This window comes from Takifugu rubripes, chromosome 22, assembly GCF_901000725.2.
Source record: "Takifugu rubripes chromosome 22, fTakRub1.2, whole genome shotgun sequence".
Classification (NCBI taxonomy): domain Eukaryota; kingdom Metazoa; phylum Chordata; class Actinopteri; order Tetraodontiformes; family Tetraodontidae; genus Takifugu; species Takifugu rubripes.
The window spans coordinates 13,538,265-13,556,747 of record NC_042306.1 but is presented as its reverse complement, the minus strand read 5'-3'; the positions used below and the strand labels follow the sequence as shown (position 1 = coordinate 13,556,747).

Below are 18,483 nucleotides of genomic sequence, written 5' to 3'. Positions count from 1 at the left end.
GCAGCAGGTTACAGAGACTGGGGGGCATTCTGGAAAGGAGAGGAATGAGGGATGCGCAAGGGTCTGTCAGCAGACCCGTCCGGACCCGCTTTATCATTCAGGTCACGTCTCCGGTTCCTACAGCACGGCCACGCAAACAGAGTGATACACGTGAGGCCTGGTCAATTAGCTAAAATGACTTTTTATTAACACATAACGACATGGAGAAGTAGAATCGGTGTCCTTTTCGTTTGCTTTTGGGCTGCTCGGAGGCCCCGAAAGCAGCGAGCGCTGACACTCAGCCTCAGAGCCGGGTCGATAAAAGCGAGCGGCGGCGGCGGCGTCGGAGGCCGATTTCATCATCTGTTTGATATGTTTCTGCTCTGATTAAGATGAAGAATTCTCGGCGTTGCCCTGCAAAGCCAGGAGGGGGGTTGGGAGGATGCTGTGAGGTGCAGGAAAATCTGTTTGAACAAAAACCTCGCAGAAGGTGAACTCCACCACAGAACTGCTGCTGAGGGAGCAGAGCGATCACTGTGCTGACTTTAATTCCCCTCTTGATAACTATCTCTGAATATATTTCCATTTCTGAATACACATTTTGCATCACTCAAGCACTGGAATCTATTCCCACCCTAAGAGATTGTGGCGTCGCCGTATCCTGTTTGTTGTGGGCACGAATGGAGTGGCCGTCTTCCAGCCTGAAGTGGACCTGTGAGTCATCCCGAGACCCGTCGCGCCATTTCGAAACGAGACAACGGTTTCATAAAGCTGTTAGGAGAAAACAGGCCAGGACACCAAATCAGAATGTCAAACAAAAATTAATTTATTCTCTCCGGAAAGATGACAGTGCTTAGTGGACGGTGACGAACGGGGGAGCGTGTTTCGGTGGCGCCGCAGGGGCATGACGAGCCAGTCCAACGTTTCCAGAACGTTCTCTTTTGGGCCGCCCGTGAAGTCAGTCCTAACACACATCCTGGTGCCAGCGGGTGGAACCATAAAAATAAAAACAGGTAAATAAGGTTTTCTTATTCCTCCTCCTGTGCTTTGGACCTCTCCTGTCCTTCCTTCCATTATTCCTCCGAGCTCTCCTCTCCATTTATGTCACATTCCACCATAAAGGGTTGTTTGTGCTGATCGCTCCAGAAGCAGTCAGCAAAAGTATGGCTTGGGCGTTGATGGGTATCATCATCGTACGAAGAAGGCAGGCGCCATTGGTGGGGCAGACGGACGCGTCTTTAAACCGGTGCACAACAGAAAAGGTGGACAGTGTGAGGAAAGTGGCTGGAAAAAGTGCCGACGGAGCGTCTCTCCCTCTCTACAAATAAAGGGTCTTGCCTTGAAGACGGCATTGCTAGATTGTGCATTAGCTACTGGCCACTGAGGTACAGTCAGTCCCACATCACGTAGCTGTAAAACCGACAGGGTCACGTCGTAGAGCATCTACTCTGCATGCTATAAAACAGGTTACAACAGGGATACATGAGGTTGCTATTAGTCTAAATATCATCAGTGCGTGCTACGTAGGTGTTTTAGCAGGCCCCGCCCCCCTCAATGACCACCAGTCATGGGAATGTTGATTTGACTGTGGCGAGCACCAACGTTCTCTCCGTGTGTGTATGTGGGATCACGATTCTCCATGTGTATCACAGTGCACTGAGGTCATGGCAGGAACGGGACTTTTGCCGTAGGATCTTGCTCCCCCGATGGCGACTCATCTCCCGGTAGCGTCCCCGATCGCGGTCGCGGTCTCGACCATACGAGCGCGGCACCAGACCGGCCAGGAAACGCTTGGCCCGACTGGTCAGGCTCTCCCTGCGGCCCGCCCCCGGGTCGCCGTCAGTCCAACCCGGACCCACGGAGTCGCCCCTTGCCGTCCGAACCGCGGCCTCCAGCAGCTCATTGGTGCCGTGATCCAGGGAGGCTGACAGCTCCATGTAGAGGCAGTCGAACATCATGGCGCTGGACTGAGCCTCTGGTGAGAGAAACGGGAGCGTCAGGACACCAGTAACCTCTGGCTCCACTCACGGAACGACATGTTGACTGGTAAATACACACACACACACATATCTGCCCATATGGTTCCAATACTTGGTTTTAAGAATCACGACCTGCAAGTAGAAATCGTGGTCTTCGCCGGCTTCTAAAATTGAATAACAAGCGTTAAGTAAGACGTTGCACTTGTATTACACAACCAACCTCATGCTGACATTTATCTTTTAAACTCTTCTTCAAATGAATAAGCAGGAACAGTGACACTGATGGGATTAATGTTTCCACTTCCTGAGCCTGGCACCCTCAAATCTCTCTGCTGCAGCTGAAATGAGGAGAAAACCCCCCCTGTTTATCTCAACGTGACGCTGTCAGATAAAGACAGGTGACTAAACGCGTTGTTGACAAGGCTCCGTATCATCGCTACAAGCGCCTGTCTGTTCCTGGCCAAACGAGGCTGGACGATAAGGAGGGCTGACAGATATGATCATTCTGCACCAAATGGGCTCCGCTGACATGAAATGCTATTTGCTCCCTCCGTCGCTGCTGCGCCGCTCAGGGAAAACCATCTGCGAGCCGGTGGGCAGCTGCACACCGGGCAGGCTTTTAAAGCTCCCGTTGCAATTTGTTGTAGCCGCAGAACTTTTTTTGGTGTTTTGCGTGTGGAACGTTTAAAAAATGAGAGATGAGGTCATCGGAGCGATCGATTAAAACTGTTCCACCTCAGGAAAACGCGCGAACCGAGCGATTATTCCGATGCGGTCGCAGCAAAGTGGCCGGTTTGGGAGTTTATAGAGCGACTCCGCGGATTAATATGAGCCGCTGAATGTGTGACGAGGCTTTTAAACACATCTGATCCGGTAGTGAGAATCCCAACACAGAGCAGCTGTTGTTGACCCACCTAATGTAGGTGGGGTGAGACTGGACTAGGGGGTGGGGGTGGGGGACAATAATCCCAATCCAGATCAACAAGGAATTATCTTAATCCCCACATCTGATTGGATTGAACTCAGAGTTACGGGAGTGTTTGGGAAATGAAATTCTAGAGGGCCGGTGTGACAGACTTGAGAGGAAAAGCGTGAGAGAAGGTTGCAGGAAGTGAGTGGACAGGATGGACGAGGAGGGAGGAGACGAGGAGACGGCTCTGGTTGTCGATTTTCGTCGTGCACGCTCTTCCCTCGGCCCACGGCGCCGGGCATTGATTCAGATATTGACAAAGGTGGTGTAAGCCAGAGGAACGGATGCCAGGAACACGGAAGACACCCGGAGCACCAAAGCCTCCGGTTCCAGTTCCAGCCGGTTTTGGAGAGAACAGAGTCGTGATGGCTGGAGTTCAGCTGGTTTTACAACCGCTCGTAGAAACCAGTCTGTCACTTTTTAGTGACGAACTGTTCATCCACATTCAACCGTGCTTTAATTTGCCTTTTTCAAAGGGTTTTACAGCTACTGGACGATAGTTTCCAACGGTAGGATGACCCGATTGCTGCCAACAGAACTGTCCTGACTCATCTCCTCACCATTGTTGGTGCTCGGTTCCGCTGTCCTGTCTTGCGTGAGAAAATAAATGAACTGTAGCTTCCCAGAGGAGCGCCCCCCTCCAGCTGGGCTACCTGCAGAGAGACATCCTCACGAGGGAGCCCCAGATGCTCTCGCCCGCTGTGAACCGGCAGGCAGAGCTGATAATTAATAGCCCCCGTTTGGGTCTCAGCTTGATTTATTTGCCTTTGTTTTAGAGGCGAAACGGCCCCGCGTTCAAACGACTGACCCGGCTTGCTGCTTTTTGATAGCGGCTCTGTCACAAGGAGGAATGTGGATGTTAATCAAAGCACTAACGCGGGCTAACGGGGAAGGAACGGGTCAGCGGAGGAAGGTGAAGATGCTGGAAATGCACGTGAAAGATGGAGGGAGGTAGAAAAGATGGAGACGGGCGGGAATAAGATTTGCTGACTCGTCACATGTCGCCAAAGAGGACATGAATCAAGATAAAAGGGAGTGGGGTCAGAGCAGAGCAATACTGGCGAACTGATAAATATGTCCGCAGCGTTAACATATTTATCCTAACATGGTCCGTCTGTGGGGAAGACGATGTAAGCGAGGGACAGGAAGGTGAGAGATGGGCGAGTAAAAATGTCAGCGCATCCTCCATAAATAGACTTTATGACTCCAGCTTTCTCAGGCCGCTGCTTCTTTCAGACGTTAGCTAGCAAGACAGTCAGATTCCTCTGTCAGGCTCACATATCAGCAAGAATACATGCGGTCTGTCCTGCGAGGACACAAGAACATCCTTGTCAGTCGCCCGGGGAGCCGAGTTGGGGTATTTCCATATCGCTGAGCGCATCACAGCTCCTGCGCTCTGCCTCTCTACGAACACAGAATGTGCTGAGTGCAGCCGTCCCTCGTTATTCATTCCTCGCCGCTCCACCTTTGCTTTTTTTCCCCCTCCCCACCTTCCAGTTTTGCCGTCATGCCGCCGAGCCGTAATCAAGTCGACGGCAGCGCGCGGACGGCGACGTGCACACATTTTTACACTGCCTCGGGTTAACTTGCAAAGCAATGCAAATTAAATGCGATTTGACTTCAATCACCGGGGTCACGCGGTGGGCACGGGCACCCACCTCAACGCTTGATACCAATTTGCGGTTGTTCTAACATGGATCCCACTAATACACGTACAGGAGCCCTAGATTACCGCTTCCTCCTCCACACAATCAGCAGCACCCGTCCAATCAAGGGAAGACCCGGTGGGGCAGCATGAATTTCCACACAATGAAATTCATTTGTCCCTTCCCTGTTCCCTCTGTGCAGTTCAGCAAGTCTTTAATCAACCTAATGGCAGGACACCGAGGTACCCAAAGAAAAGCCTCAAAGACACAGCGAGGATGTATGGAAGCCCCAGGAGGGGGGCAAAGAGGGGGCTGATAACGCCATCATCCTGCTCAGTGGAATGAAATATCTACTTTAAAACCCATGAATGTGCAGAGGGTGTTCAAATATGACTGAATAGTTCTGTCACATTTTAGGTAGGCTTGTTGTCTTGTTCCTGCACACACGCTGGTGGTGCTCAAGTCACCAGCGTGTGTGCAAACACAAACAATGGACTCGTGGGACGTCCTCACACCTCAAACCCCGCGAAGAGGGAAGATTTCTGTGTCTAGAAATGTCAGAAATTGAAGAACCCGCTTGCTTCGTCCCAACGTTTACGGCCCTAATTCTGCGACGAGATTAGACAGGAAGGTCCGGCCTTAGCTAACACGGACACAGGAGCACACGCGCTCGATCAGATGCTGAGAGAAACCGCAGGGATCAAATGTCCCGATCTTCAATCCCAATCAAACGCCCAGATGAACTGCGCTTCGATTAGCTTGTTTTCAGAATGCTTAGCATTCAAAATGTTTCTCCTGCGATAATAACGCGCAGAAGGTCCTCGCCGCAGGGCTGTCAGTCACACCGCGCTACCCGTGTGTGTGTGTGTGGGGGGGTGATTGACAGGCCTGTCCCCAGCAGGCAGCAGGTAGACGCGTCGTTGTCTTCCCTCATCCAAAGACAACACCCACAAAGACGCGAGGGAACACGCGATCCGACTTGAGCTGGTTACAAGAGGAAAACATGAACGTGAGGACAAAACGGTGGACACGATGGAGGAATCTTGGTTCTATTTGCAGTGTTTTCCTGATTCCCATCTGTCCTGTTTCCTTGGATTGCGGGTACCCTCATGTGGTTCACCTGTGTCCCCCCCCCCCCTCCCCTCTACAGTGTTTGTGCTTCTCCTCCCTTTGTTTTTCTCTCTTCGCCAGTTTGATGAAAAACTGTTGTTCTTTGATAATCTCAGTTTTTTTCTGCCCATAAGTGTCCCAAAAATATGACATCTGCTCTAATTTGGTTGTAAACATCGTTGTAAATTGCTCCCGCGGACTGTGTGCACTCCCACGCCCACACAACAGTAATAGAGGATCAGACTTTCTCCTCGTAGTTCATAGAAATCTGCCAGTGGTCTCTGGATATTTGGAGATAATTACAGAAAGATTTGATCATTTAGAGATGATGTCAAGACGGAGAAGGATCAGGAGCAGGAGCCATTTAATTTGATCTTTTCTAACCCTTTTAATGGCCAATTTGCTGCTGGTTGCTATTGGTTTGTATTAATAAACACTTTGTCCAGCAGAGCAAAGAGGCAGTTTGTGTAGAATCACACAACAGGAACAGATTTCACTGTTAAAAGAGGGCAAACATGGGAATTCCGGCCTTTTTAACTGGAAAATGTGCTTTCCCGCGTGGCACATTCACAGTCTGGCGGAGCTACGAATCTTTCTGCTTTGTAATGTTTTAATAACCAAACTGAGACTGGATTCAACTCCAGCTGTTTCTGCTTTAGTCATAATTCAGTGTAGCAGGGGCACGATTCCCTTCTCTGCACCGAGCTTTTCCATCGGTCAGGAACGCCGCTGCTAACGTGGCTGATGTGCTCATCGTGCCCTGAAAACAGGCAACCCTGGACGCGTTTTAGCAGTTCCTGGTCAAGGTGGTGATCTGGAAACTGAAAGGAAACGACGGGAGAGAAACCCGGACCGACGGCGTCCCGCCCTCGACGTACCCTCGCTGCTGATTTCCCGGGACCGGACGAGGTCGCTCTTGTTCCCCACCAGGATGATTGGCGTGTGTGGCTGGGACTCCCTGAGGAGGAGGCGGAGCTGGGCGGTGCGATGGAAGCTCCGTCTGTCGGTCACCGAGAAGACGAGGACGCACACGTCGCACTGCAGCGTGGACAGGTCCTGAGGTACAAAACACATGAATAAAACATCCCGTCAGCAGCAGGTTCATCCCCAACAGGACAGATCAAGTGACAGCTGGAGCGGCGTTGAATGTCAGGAAGACACGACGCGTACCAGCGTCTCCAGAGTGACAATAATGTTGTTTTCATTCATTTTCACTTTAATTCCTGTTGTCGCGACGCCGCTTGTCCATTTCCGGACAGCTGATAATACGCTTTTCCCAATATCCCAGGAACCGTGTGAACCCTGTCTGGACCCTTCTAGCAGTGACCACCAACGTCCCATCGGGGCTCCCCGTCACCGAGGCCCCATTAAACCGTCCTCGCCGCTCTCTCTCTGCCTCATTCTGTCATCTGTGCTTACGATCGACTGGAGGGGGGTTGGAGGCATAAAAACAGGTCAGGACAAGGTAACATGAGTTAAATATTAATGAAAACAGCCGGCGAGCGCTCCCGTCCCTCGCACATATTCATTTGTCAGAGTAATTAGTTGTAACAAACCGCAGCTCATCTCTTAACTAAAGGCCAATGCGCTGCTAATCCGGGGAGCGAGTAGATGCAGCAACTCCCCGCAGTTTAAAATGCAATCCAGGTTTTGGAAATGAAGCCTGCAGTCATCTGGCCGAGGCGTCGCACCGTATTCAGATATGATCTCACCAGTCATGGCAGCTTATCAGGACACACGGAGCCAAAAAATTCCAACACAAAATGCCCGCGAGAGGCGATTTGACAGCTAAAATATGCATTAAAAAAAGCGGAAAGTCGTCAAAACAGTGGCGACTTTGTCTAAACTGCATTTATTTATCTTCCGTTAATGGTTGTCCGTTCCCCTTCAGGCTGTCGGGGGGGTAGAAGCCATCCCAGAGGTCATGGAAACCCAGGAGAGCTTTCTGGACTGACGTGATGTTGCGTGATCAGAAGTGATTTGATGGCACCGGGATTTGAAATGTAATCGGCAGGACATCGCAGGTAATGCAACATGTCGTTTGGATTGACTTAATCCGCCATCACATTTCAACTTTTTATGTTCCTTTGGATTAAACGGCACCGCGGGATCGGAGGGGGTTAAAACGAAAGCTACGGCCGAACCAGAGGAATCTTATATTTTCATAGCATTCCAAACCCTGGCAGCAGGCTGACCCGCCGGGCCGCCAACACAATCAATCCGTCCTTCAAGTGGAAATGAGGTCCAGAAGCCGTAAACACGTGTGACTGAATCAGTAGAAGAGCCCGTTGTTCCGCCGTGGCCCCTTTCTGACAGCCCCGGAGGCAAATTCCTGCCTTCCAGAGACGTTCAGACACTTGAAAAATTCACGCCGTCTCCCAGGGCCATGTAGTATTGGATCAGACCCCGCAAAAGGAAATTCACGGGGAGCCCCGTTGGCGCTCCCTCGGTTTGACTACAAGCCCGGAAAGGGGGGGTGGGGGGGAGGATTGGCGAGAAAAGGCGGCTCCGCCACCTGTCAGTGTCTGATTTAGGAATGAGGAGGGAGAACAGGGGACTAGAGGGATGATTCTGAGCGAGTGGACATCGATGAGGAGGTGATGGAGAGCTGGAGGAAGCAAAGTGTAACTGAGTAGCTACAGCATCGGTCACACAGAGGCTGAGCCGTGCAGCAAGGTGCCAAAGCTCTTCCTCCCTCCCCAGATTAGGCAGCTTGTAGCTGTTCATGGAGAACCAGCCATCTGCCATCACCTTCCCCCTCCAGACACAGCAGAAGAAAATACACACAGTAATCGTGCACAAACTCCACTCAGGAGCAGGTCTCACGGACTCCCTTAATTAATTCGGATCCGCTCACAGCCACAAAATCCCGCAGACGCTGTTTTTTTTGTTTTTTTCTCTCTAGTTGGTGATGCTTCCAAATCCTAAAATCTTCTCCAGTAATGCAGCAGGCTGCTTCCAGTCCACAAAGACATGATGGAAATTGCTTTGTGGGAGACAAGAGCCCCGATCAGCTCCCCGGCCTCATACCTAACCCCTTTCAAATTAATTGAATGGCAGATTGGGGGCAGTTTCCAGACGGTCAGCTTCTCAATTCTGCTGGTAAATGGACCCAGAAGAGCAAAGGCAAGAATAGGGTTCACTTAATAGATGAGATAACTCATGAGACCCACAAGTTTTTTTTTCCTCTTATCAAGGCTTCTTTTTTGCACGTGTAAACATGATTCATGCCTTTTATCTCTGTTATTACACATCCTTTCATTCCTTCAAGAATTACTTTAAGAGGAACATTTTGTGCATTTACAGTGAACAAACGGGAAGGTCTGCGAGGACTTGAGTGTAAATAGACGAGCTGCACGGGGCCGGAGCTGCTAAATGGACTGGTTCTAATGGAGGTAAATGGCTGCAGCTCCACAGAAGATAAGCCTGCTGGTGACGGTGGGTTCGGCGACTGTTTGCACTGGTTATGGTGGTACAGCGAGGGTAAATGGACTGATTATAGCGGTGCAGACGGGGTCAGTGGACTACTAAAAGAGCAGGACAAATTGGCTAAATGAACTGGTGAGACTGGGAGAGAGGGGAATATTCTTTCAATACCGCCTCATTGCTCCTATGGCAATAGAAAATGAGTCACGACAACCTGCCGCCTGCTCAGAATTAGAATGGCTGCCGTTATTACCGCATATATAATTACTTATAATGTAAGTCACTCCCACAGCTTCCCCCTTCAGCTGTTGCATTTCTTAGATTCTCCATCCGCTGATTATTGATCAGACGGCGGCCGCTCGCTGTTTAAACACCAACCCGATGGAACAATCATTCGGCAGCATGGACATTGTTTAAACAGAGGAAAAGCTGACAGGACAGTTAAACGGGTCTTTCTGCTCCAGCAGTCAAATTGGCTGCAAATGTAGATAAGAGGACGACGTCCAGGAAAACATGTTTGCTTGAAAACTAAAATTATCTACCACGCTAGCGGGTGGGAAGGTGGGTGGGGGGGTGGGAGAGGGCGCCTAAAATGGTTTGAGTTGTAGTTGCAGAACAGCAAGTCACCCCTCGGCGAACTGGAACTGATGTGAATTTCTGTGTGTTTCACGCGCTGCAGCACATACGGCAACACACGCATGAAAAACAAAACCAAACACACACACACACACACTCCAACTTCCAGCAGCATCCATTTATGCCCAGGAGAATGAATCACTTAACAGATGCGATTTGCATAACACGCTGTGGCTCGGTGACCTGTTGTTCCATCCAGTTGTGAAAAGCAGGCAACAGCATCTGGCCCGATTCACAAACCAGGTGCACGGACGCGCGTGAGCGTGCATGTGTAGGCATGTACGAACATGTTCACCCCCCCTTTTGTTTGAAAACTTCTCAGCGTCTGTCCGTTCGCTCCGCATAAGATACATTAGCAAAGCAGCTTATTGTCCGGCGGGTCGGCCACGCCCCCGCCCCGAGGATGAATCCATAAATGAGCCTCCCGGTCCTTCTTTCTACCTTTCCGAGTCCAAATCAATGTGCAGGTGGGTGAATAAATAGAGAGGGAAGGAGAAGGGAAGGCGCAGAAGACGAGCACATTGGAGACAAAAGGCACTTTGCTCTGGCAGCTAAGTCAAAATCTGATAATAGGATGATGAAGCTTAGTGCTTAGTCGGTTTGTTTTTCGCTGCGCAGAGGAAAAAGAAAAGAGCTGCTCAAAAAATATATTAGAGGGGCCATCTGGCCCGTTTGTGTACGGGCGGTGATGACATCATCCCAGAGTGCAGCTGATATCACAATAACATAACTGGAGACGCTCCCTACTGGATTACACTTTTAATGCGAGGGCCGGACAAGCTTCAACGCTTAAAATGTCCATTTTCGAATCCCCGAGCAGTCGTGACAACGTTCCCCTGGTGACCTTTAACCTCTCTGTGGAGGCACCATCTAGTTTAAAGAGTTTAGCTTAATTCATCATCGCTGGAGTTCTCTGTTATCACAGACGCTTCGGGCCGATGAGACGACCCAGGCTGGTAAAAAGGGAATCCCTGCAGCTCTTCTGCGTCTGATTCGATCTGTCTACGGGGGCCTGGAGACACCCGCTCCACCTCCTGAGCCTGGAACATCTGCAGCTGCATCCTTGCAGATCTTTACCGGAAACAAAGGACGAGCCGACCTAGAAACGCGGTCCAGCGGACGCGAGCGCGGCGATTCCGAGTTTCCCGTTCCCCACCAACCGAAACGACTCCCAGCGGGGACTAAAGCAAACAGGCGGTTAAGCGAGAAGAGCTGATAAGGATCAGAGCGAGGGCTCAGAAAAACTCCATAACAGGTCTCGGAAGACTGCGGCGATACAGGAAAGACGAAAATACCCAGAGACCGAAACGGCAGAGCTCATTCTGCCTCTCATAAACTGGCTTTTCTTTCCTCCTAATTGAGTAAGAGAACGTAGCCAAGCCACAGTTGTCTCCGTCCAAATTACATCCTGGACTCTTTTTCCCCTCTAACTTGATTTAACACAATCAACATTCCAGTCTGTCCTGCTGCGCTCCTCCATATCCCGTGGCCTACATTTCAGCCCGCCTTCAATAAATATTTCAACCTCAAATTCTCCGGCGACCTCGATTTCCCGCCCGTTTGTCTCCGTACGCACTTGGCTGCTGAGCAGAGACGTTACACAACCAATGTCAATCTGGAGGCGAAGGACAGCGCCGGCTCTCTCGGTCAAGGCCAAGTGTGTTTCTATTTCAAGCAGCGGGATGATTTATTTAAAGCGTCCAACCACATGACTTCAACAGCGTTCACGGGGGGGGGGGGGGCTCTCCACGCTGTTTTACACATGTGACAAAGCTGGACTCGGCCTGCGCACGTACGTGCACATCTGTCGGCACAGTAGGTCAGCCTGTGTGTCGGCCAGGTTATTGGGCACCGCAGCGGGAGGTAAAACGCCGCTCTTGGCCTCAGCACGCCAGTCAGCCGCGAGCCCGCGGAGCTTGAAGCTTTTCCTCCTCCTTGGCGGGTTTCCGCTTGGTCCGAACGGCGCAGGGGTGAGCGCACGGACACCCGCAGCCTGCAGAGGCAGATGCTGACTGACCTGCCAGCGTTTCCTGCATGACTGGATGCGAGCGTGTGTGTGTCTTTTCAGGTTGCTATGGTAACGTGTGTAGGTTAGAGCGCCCTGTGGAGAACACTCGCAGCCAAGTCCGGGAGCCATCCCTCTCGGGATAGACTTTTGATGCTGGGAATCGTCAGCTCGGGGCCAGGCCCGACACGGTGGCGCCCCTGAAAGTCCTATTTTTGGTCCAAAATGTTTAAAAGTATCGATAATCTGCTGGTGGTTCACCTGTGTGAGAACAATTTCAAGCATGAAAAATAAGTGGGCATCTGTGGGAGATTTGTTATTCTGTTTGTTCGCCCCCTCCCCCATCCCCACCCCCACTGTCGACGACCCTGGAGTTGTTCCAGGCTTCCCACTGGCCGGCGTCTGTTTGCCCCAGCCTCCTATTAACACGCACAGAATCCCAAATATAATTAACTCTCGGTGAGATTAAATCACGGCCCAGTGGAGACGGAGGCAGGAGAAGCGGCGGTCACGACAGGAAAATTTAGAGAGCTTTTGGGAGAAAGCGAGGGAACGATGACGGCGGAGATCCTCGGCGCTGAATGTGAATAATTCAACCTTAAGGGCGGCGCCCCTGAAGAGAGCGGACATCCGAGAAGATGCATCACGCCCAATATGCACGGCCGGGGCCAATTAATGCGTCATCACAACCCAAACTCCAACCTGATTCCTCAGCAGACTTCACCCTGACCCCGACTGGTACCGATGCGGAAAAACAGCAGACCCACGTTTGATGGATGGTTCTGACTGACAGGCGGGAGCGACGGCCCACGTTTGGCTCCTTCCCGAGTTCTTTAACAAGCTCTCTGCAGGCCACCTGATGCCGCTCAGGTCTTCACCCTCCCACGAAGCGCCACCGGCTCATTCGGAGCTCAAAATATCGCTCCAATTTGAGTCCAAGCCATGAATTCACAGCAAATAAGAAGCACGCAAATCAGCACAGAGTCCCCAGGAGGGCAGGAAGCTCACTCACCTGTTTCCAGTTGTCAAAAACGATGAGTTTGCTGTCCTCGTCGTCCACCGTCACCGTGCTCTCGTACCCCTCGCCTGCAGAAACAGAGAAATACCGGCGCGGTCAAAACACGTCTGCAGAAAAGAGCCGTGAAGTCAAATATGAAGGGTGAGTTTGCCAATCGGAACACTCCTCAGTATCTTAAATACAGCAAAATGGGGCGACCGTCTATGGTTTAAACTTTAAATCCCATTTATAGATTGATTTATTTGTAGTACTGAATTCTCTCAGACAAAACCTTTAATAAGATGCTTTATTTTAATCCCTGAAGAAAAATAAGGATGTTTGCTCCTTTTCTAACGGCTGTGTCTTAAAATTGCTTCTCCCTACTAAACATTTTAAGGCTCGGTTGGTAGCTATAATTTGGATATTTTTTTAAATTATAGGGGAGTTTGTATACAAGTTAACTGCAGGGTTCAGCGTCGCTAATCACTTGGATTTTTCAGATAAAGACTTTAAAAAGCACCCAAAGAATGCAGAAATAACCCCGGCTCATCAATACAACCCAAACGTGACGGCGACCCCTGATGTCCGTCTGTCTTTTACAGACGTGCCGTCGCCGCACTGCGCCATCGTTAACTCCTCACTAACACATATTGATCGGTGAGGTGCGATCTCGCTAGATCAGAAACATCTGTTCAACGCCGTCAGAAATCCTGGATGTGTTGATGATTTTCTTCCTGTGTGATTTCAGCGCGTCGTCCTCTGAATTATTGAGCATATTGCTTAAATTACAGATAAGGATGACAAGTAGCTTCTTGGGCGGAAAAGCTTTTCTATCCATGTATGATGCATGAATCCAGACATGCTACATGCACTAATTAATAGTGGATGACGTGAATCTGGGCTTTATGCAGGATTGAATCGTTAGGATTTCCGAAGGAGGACCATTATGTTGAGAGGTTCAGCTGCTCCATACATCCAACCAGGCACTGATGTGGATGTACAGATGGCTAGACCATTAGCGTGCCACCCAACACAGTCTATACTGTCAAAATACATCTTTGTAATACCAATAAACACCAAGTTCAGCCTAAAATAAAGCAGCTGAGGATGTGATGTCCTGTCTCTGGGATGGCTGGGATGGTTGGGGTTCTTACCCCCCCATCACCTGACACCAGCCTGGCCTGAAGATCATATCAATCTGTAATGAACTCCTGGCCAGAACAGTTCTATGTCCAACTTTAAAAACAGCTTCAGTACAGGTGAACGTGCAGTTTGAGAACATCTCCCCCGGCCCCGTCAGCTCTTTACCACACGCTTGCGTCTCTGAGTCTATGGAGAGGGATCTGTCCGACTGGCCCGCCAGAGATAAGGCTAGCGACGACTTTCCCACGCCGTTCTGTCCCAGCAGAACTATCCTCAGCGCCCCGCTGCCGTGGCCGTGGCCGAAGGACGACTGGGCAGCTGCCGACTGCCCGAAAGACTCGTCCCGAGGCACCGCTGTGTCCGTGACAGGCAAGGCGGCCGGCTCCTCCAAGCCCGGGATCCAGTCACAGTCCTCAGATATGGCCTCCTCCCTCCGCAGCTGGTGCTTGACCGGCAGCGGCGTGCTTCCTCGGCGGAGAGGCGCCGCCGTGTTCAGAAACATACTGTACTGGAACGACAGAAGGAAAGAGGTGCGTAAATACGGCAGCACGTGTCACTTTAAAAGAGGTTAAGAGGTCGGGCTATTTTGGTAAATGTTATCGCTGGATAATTGGGGGAGGGGGTGGGGGGGGGGCTTCCACTGTGTGTAGCGAGGTGGTAGGTGTGAACAGCTGAGGTGAGACATCGGTGGACGTGTGAGTGAGGGATACTGATGAAGATGCAGACGTGCAGCAGATACGGGTCAAGGAGAGATGTATGGGTGGGTGGGTGGAGGGATGGATGGATGGAGGGATGGGTGGAGGGATGGATGGAGGGATGGGTGGAGGAAAGGCAAGAGCTGAGAGTGGAAATTGTTGGAAGGAACAGTAATAAGCAGCACGTGTGGTCAGAGCCAGGAGGTAGATGTAAACGGACTGCAGACCTTAGAGATTACTCTTCATCTAAAGAGTTTCTTCCTCCAACAATGACAGAAAACCTGGGTGACATCTGCATCACGTGCACAGAAGAGCCTCATTCATCTCCAGAAACTTCTGAAGGTGTGGCTGTATCACACACACATACACACACGCACGTCACTAACGCCTCTTCATCCCGGTCGCCTAATCTGGTTGATTGAACGACCTAATCAATTAAGCATGGCCTTTCGTTGTCTGCGGCGCTCGGGGGGGCCGCGCACATGCACCAAGAGGAGAGGGTGGACGCGGGCTGAGCCAGGATGTCGGGGGTTAATCTTTTCTCACCAGGCTGCTGAAAGTGGGGCACAACAAGAGCGCAGGAAATAAAATGAATATTACAGTAGTGTTTTAGCGTCCCGCTGTTCACTGACTGCTGCCGTAGCTGCAGACTCACCGGTGCACGCTCACGTGTGCTTAGTGGCTCCGTTAGACCCTAATCATGGATATTTATGAGATAACCTACAGGGAAGAAGACACGATCGACCACCTTTAGGACCCTGGCCGCAGAAATCCAACAAAAGCATCCGCGAACCATCACGCACATGGCAGAAAACGCAACACACACAGCGCGTAATTCAGCGTCTTTGAGGAGCACCCAGAGCGCCAAGGTGTAAACTGTTTGCATTTCTGTCCCCGCACATATGCCTCAAATGAAGACGCCAAAGTGTAACAACGAGTGTACTACGATCCAGAGGGCGTGCCTGGTCCACCTGCGTGCGTGAAACCTAAGCTATTGTGCAGAGCGCACGGAGTGGAGAACGCGCGTCGCCTTACCTGGTCAGCCATGGTTATCAGTGAAAGTCTTGTCTATGTGGAACAAGTGCTCGAGGATCCTCTCCTTCCCGGTTTCAAGTCATCTGTGCGCGGCGCGGAGCCGGCACCGCGTTCACAGCAGCGGCGGGAGACGGCGTCGCACTACGGGGACGCGCCACATTTGGGTCATTGTGATGCTGCTCTTTCCGCTCCGGCGCTTGAAAAGATCCTCTTTGGTGACTGGGGAGGGAAGGTGCGGCGCATGAGAGCTGGCTACACCTGCGTCTCAGTTTGCAAGAAGAGCCGAGTTGTTTTATGGATGGGAAATGTGAGACATCGCCTCCCGGTGTCCCAACGGCCGGTGTAGAGTGCGCTGTCCTCCCCACCTCGACTTAATACCTGCCTCTCTCTCTCTCTCTCGCTCTCTCTTTCTCCCTCTCTCTCTCTCTCCGCCCCGCCGTCTTCAAGGCGCGTCCTTGACTGACTGATCCTCCTGAGCGGTTTGCGTTGGGTCGGAGGTGAAGATGGCGAGATCTTAAGTTCCTTCCTATGCAGAGTAAATATCAGCCCGGTCCACGGTCCCTGATGCTGGTGTCTTTGTCAGATTGGTTGGGATTTCCTCCGGTGCTTTCCGGTCAGGTTAAACCGTCGGTTCTGTCGCTGTGATATAAATTGTCCACCAGAGGGAGACAGAGAGACCGTTGGCACGACACGAATCCTACAAAACAACATCGGCGATTTTAATGGTTGCCCGTGTTGGGTAATATTCAAACACGGTTCTTCTGGATTCCTTTCATCACTTGATGCTGGGTAAATTGGTTGAAAATGTTGTGATGGCACTGGCTTAAATGAAGCAAGGAATCCTATGGGGCATGCATCACTTTGGATTTGCCATTTATCGTCACCATTTTCATTGTTTCATTTACATTTCAAGCATTAGACTGTAGTTTGAATACTGATTACCTGATGATTGAACCTGCACTGCGTCTGATTGACTGGAACTCTCACTGGGAAATTAGTTCACCCCCCCGCCCGCCCACACACAAACACACACACACTCACTCAGGCTCCCACAGCTCAGCCTGACATCATATCTGTCAAAACATGTGAGAGATAACATCTGATTGTCACAACACATCACGTCTGAGTGTTAGACTGAGACATCAGGCAGCTTTGGGTGGAGTTACATAAAAGTATTATGATGCAATATTTCTACCTGCATACATATATGATGCGTACATACGGGTTTGCTCTGTAAATCATCCCAACCCCCTAATTACAATTTCCCCTTTAACTAAACCCATTATTCCTCATTGGACAGCTGCTGTGTTCAATAACAACTCATACCTGTCTTTCTTTGACTTATTTTTGCATATTTCTTCACACCATATTTGCGTACAGTCATGAAAGATTTGATTTCACTGAGACCGGTGCCGTAAAATACAATTTTTAAAGATATATATATCATTTAAGCACTCACCTTAGTTATTAGTTCTTTGTTTAGAGGGGCTTTCAATGACTTGCTGCATAAATATTTAATGTACCTGTGGGTCCATATGGTTTGAAGTCAGCCCCCTGATCAATAAATCAATAATTTAACTCCATGACTAATTCAGAGACACCAGCCCGGTGTCTTTTATCACAGTTACTTTTTCAGGTTTTGAAACTGAAAACATCTCAAAGGGCCGAGCAATGAAAAGCATAACTAAACCTACTCATTCGCATTAATTATGCTCACATTTATGCCACAACTCTCCTCTTAGAATTCACTTAATTACACCAGATGGGGAGCATTCCAGTTGTTTCCTCTCAGAGCTAATTCTAATGTTCTCACACACGGTCTAGCGAGCTGTGACAATGTGCACAAAGCTGGAATAAAGTCAGCCCGCAGCACCATTTTGAGCTCTTCTTCCTAAAATACAAAAACAGGATGTGACATGAATATGAGGGGTCTTTGCTCAAGGTAAAGGTTCCGTTCCAAAGTGAGATACCGACGTAAGGCCGAGTCGGCCTCATTCAAGGCTGATTTGCGAATGACTGCCCGTCGATGCAAAGACCAGATCCTCCCAAAGGGATTTAGAAACTGTAGCTCTAATGAATAGCCCCACACCCTTGAATGCTATTAAGTGGTGCGTGGCCTTTCCTGCTGTGACACTCAAGTAATCAATACCATTTGGCAACGCTCGTCCATAGCGATAAGTCCATCACAATAACCTCCCTTGAATTCCGCGCAAATCTCCACAGCTCGTTAGCAATTTTGGCCGACCGCTCTCCGTGTTCATACAGCCGCAACAGCGCACGGCTTCATTTAACACACTGAACGGGAACTGGAACCAGCCTCTCAGTGGGTCCGCAGAGCGCGGCTTCAGTTCTAAGCCGTCGCTAATCTGAAGTCTTAATTAGGGCTCATCAGGACATCATAGCACGCTAGCGCCTTGCACTGTGTGAGAGGATCATGGCCCAGACAGATGACAGAGATAAGTGCTCTCATTAGCCTCCGAGATGATATCGATTGATGGGAATACTGTGGCGAGGGCCGGGGGCGTGCAGCTGTGCAGCGTGGGACGTGTCACCAAGCCAAGGGGTAACCGAGGTACGATTTAGCGCCGTCCGTCAGATGACACCTGCAAGGTCAGAGATTATGCCACAGACTCATGACACGGAATTACTTTTCCCAGCCGACAAGATTGAACCATCTGACATCTGATTATGAAGACACAGCGGGTCGGGGGGTGGGGGTAGGGTTGGGGGGATGGGGGGTCGTCCTCCCAGTCATGCTGCCGGTGTCAGGTAAAGGTCACTCGTGAATCAACAACATACTGTGTAAAATGTGAACTCAACCCAAATATTGAACGAATGGATCTTTTGCCCAGAAGTTTCCTT

At 50.4% G+C, this 18,483-nt stretch overlaps 1 protein-coding gene across 1 annotated transcript; it reads right to left on the bottom strand.

Moving 5' to 3' along the window:
• Nucleotides 1–783: 783 nt before the first annotated feature.
• On the bottom strand, nt 784–16,201 carry rem2 (RAS (RAD and GEM)-like GTP binding 2). The gene is made up of 5 exons (XM_003978707.3): nt 15,622–16,201; nt 14,057–14,399; nt 12,764–12,837; nt 6,563–6,740; nt 784–1,954 (listed from the first exon to the last, which is right to left on the bottom strand). The coding sequence occupies exons 1-5, from the start codon at nt 15,631–15,633 to the stop codon at nt 1,626–1,628; spliced, it is 936 nt and encodes a 311-aa protein (XP_003978756.2). The 5' UTR covers nt 15,634–16,201; the 3' UTR covers nt 784–1,625.
• Between the last annotated feature and the right edge of the window lie 2,282 nt (nt 16,202–18,483).